Source organism: Octopus bimaculoides, chromosome 5 (genome assembly GCF_001194135.2).
Source record: "Octopus bimaculoides isolate UCB-OBI-ISO-001 chromosome 5, ASM119413v2, whole genome shotgun sequence".
Taxonomy (NCBI): Eukaryota; Metazoa; Mollusca; class Cephalopoda; order Octopoda; family Octopodidae; genus Octopus; species Octopus bimaculoides.
In genome coordinates, this window is record NC_068985.1 from 14,726,226 (window position 1) to 14,728,813 (window position 2,588).

General features: G+C 39.5%; 1 protein-coding gene across 1 annotated transcript in view; it reads left to right on the forward strand.

Moving 5' to 3' along the window:
- Positions 1–2,588, forward strand: part of LOC106879954 (ATP-dependent RNA helicase DDX51) — a 31,224-nt gene that overhangs the window by 12,603 nt on the left and 16,033 nt on the right. The window contains exon 8 of the mRNA XM_014929714.2: positions 453–561. Within this exon, the coding sequence (XP_014785200.1) occupies positions 453–561 (109 nt within the window). The remainder of the gene's footprint in view (positions 1–452; positions 562–2,588) is intronic.

Below are 2,588 nucleotides of genomic sequence, written 5' to 3' on the forward strand. Positions count from 1 at the left end.
TACACTCTCTGAGTGGTTGGCGTTAGGAAGGGCATCCAGCTGTAGAAACTCTGCCAAATTAGATTGGAGCCTGGTGTAGCCATCCGGTTGCACCAGTCCTCAGTCAAATCGTCCAACCCATGCTAGCATGGAAAGCGGACGTTAAACGATGATGATGATGATGATGATAGATATTGCCAGTTCCGCTGGACTGGCACATAAAAAGCACCCACTACACTCTCGGAGTAGTTGATGTTAGGAAGGGCATCCAACTGTAGAAACTCTGTCAGATCAGATTGGAGTCTGGTGTAGCCATCCGGTTTGCCAGTCCCCGCGTCAAATCGTCCAACCCATGCTAGCATGGAAAGCGGACGTTAAATGAAAATGATGATGATGATGATTTATTTATATATATATATGTATGTAGATGATGATACATATTAACTTTACATTTGTTGTTATTGTTGTTAAAGGTCTTATGGTTATGAAAGTTTGGCTGACATTGTTGTGGCAACACCTGGAAAATTAGTGGACCACATCAATCAAACTGAAGGCTTTGATTTAACACACCTGAGGTTCTTGGTAAGTTGATTGCATTTTTCACATTAAACGTTTGGGGGTCATTCCTATTATTCTGCTTTATTTCAGTTTTTGTACTGTACTGCCCATTAGTCCATTCTTGGACAGTTCAGGTAACATATCAGTTTTACTTTGAGGAGAAGTTGTTAGGCTTTTACTCAACCTATCTCAATTTCTGGAGCCAATTCAGAATGAGAGAGAGGTAGAGATGAAACAATACTGGACAGTACTTTATTTTTCAACCCCGGACATTGAACTCAAGGCTCAGAGAGTGGGAACAAATACTGTAAGACATGTCCAACAGTCCTAATTACTTCCTGCCTTTTTGGTGATTAATTGAAGAATATTAAGTTAAGCAAAGATTCAGAGAGTACAGTACTTTTTGAGTATTTAGTTTATTAATCTCTCTAGTGCTTATACGTGATCCATTTTGTCATGGCACTTGGCACCAACAGAACTATGAAGACTTGTGTGGAAAGAAGTTTACTTTCCAACCACATGGTTCCAGTCATGGCACCTTGGGCAAGTGCCTTCTACTATAGCCCTGGGCTGATGAAAACCTTGTGAGTGAATTTCACACATGGAAACTGAAAAGAAGACCATCAGATATTTATGTGTGTGTGTGTGTGTTTGTGTTTCCTTCTCTTGACATCATGTGATTGTTGTAAACAAAGGTCACCATCAGGTAAGTAGTGTCATTTCCAATCTTTTGTAAAAACATGTCTGGTCATGAGGTAATATTACCTTATTTGGAAACATTAAAGGTTTCGAAGGGTTTGTGACAAACAGAACATCCAGTCCTAGAAAATCCACCTCAACAAATTCCATTCAACCCATTTTGAAAATTAGTATTCATTTCATTGTTTTGTGTAAGCATCGAGAACTTTGATAAATGTTTAAACTATAAGTATTGTATGTGTGGCATAGTTCCTGATATTATTCTTGGTAGCAGAAGAATACTTCCAAAGTTACCTGTCATATGATGGATAATACAATCTAGTTATGCAATAAAGCACAAGCACCTAATATTCTTTTCTACTCTAGGCACAAGGCCTGAAATTTGGGGGGAGGGGACCAGTTGATTAGATCGACCCCAGTATGCATCTGGTACTTAATTTATCAACCCCGAAAGGATAAAAGGTAAAGTCGACCTTGGCGGAATTTGAACTCAGAATGTAAAAGCAGATGAAATACCGCTAAGCATTTCGCCCGGCATGCTAACGTTCCTGCCAGCTCACCACCTTAAACACATAATATTGTTTTGATTCCTCATCTTTTCTATTTTCCTTCAATTTATGTACACTCTTAATGCCCCTAGGAACAGTTTTTATATCTCACCCTCTTGATTTTCTTTCCTCCTATAAATTTAGCTTTTATGTCAAAATAACATGGAAAGCGTTTTTGATATCTCCAGAAACAAAGTAGATTCTTTGTGTGGTTAAGGTGCTGAGACCACTACTATGATTTGAGTTCAAAGATTCATGTTAATGCTTCTGTGCTGAGATACTTAACTCTTCTTGCTGCAGTTTGCCTGGCTGATAGACAAGTTCCACTTTATATATCAGTGTGGAGTAGTTAAAATGTATCTCTGAAATTAGTTGCTCTAAAAAATAAATCATCCAAGCCATACATGAATGGAGGCAAAAAATAGTTTTAACCATCTCAGACCTGGGCCCCTATGTCTAGCTTTTTACCCTCCACCTGGGCTCCTGAGCAGAAAAAAAACGAATAGTTGCATATGAAAAGAAAGGAGCACTCAGTTGGTTATGACGACGAGGGTCCCAGCTGATACGATCAACGGAACAGCTTGCTCGTGAAATTAACGTGCAAGGCGTAGGAGTGGCTGTGTGGTAAGTAGCTTGCTTACGAACCACATGATTCTGGGTTCAGTCCCACTGCATGGCACCTTGGGCAAGTGTCTTCTGCTATAGCCTCAGGCCGACCAAAGCCTTGTGAGTGGATTTGGTAGACGGAAACTTAAAGAAGCCTGTAATATATATGTATAAATATTTATGTGTGTCTGTGTTTGT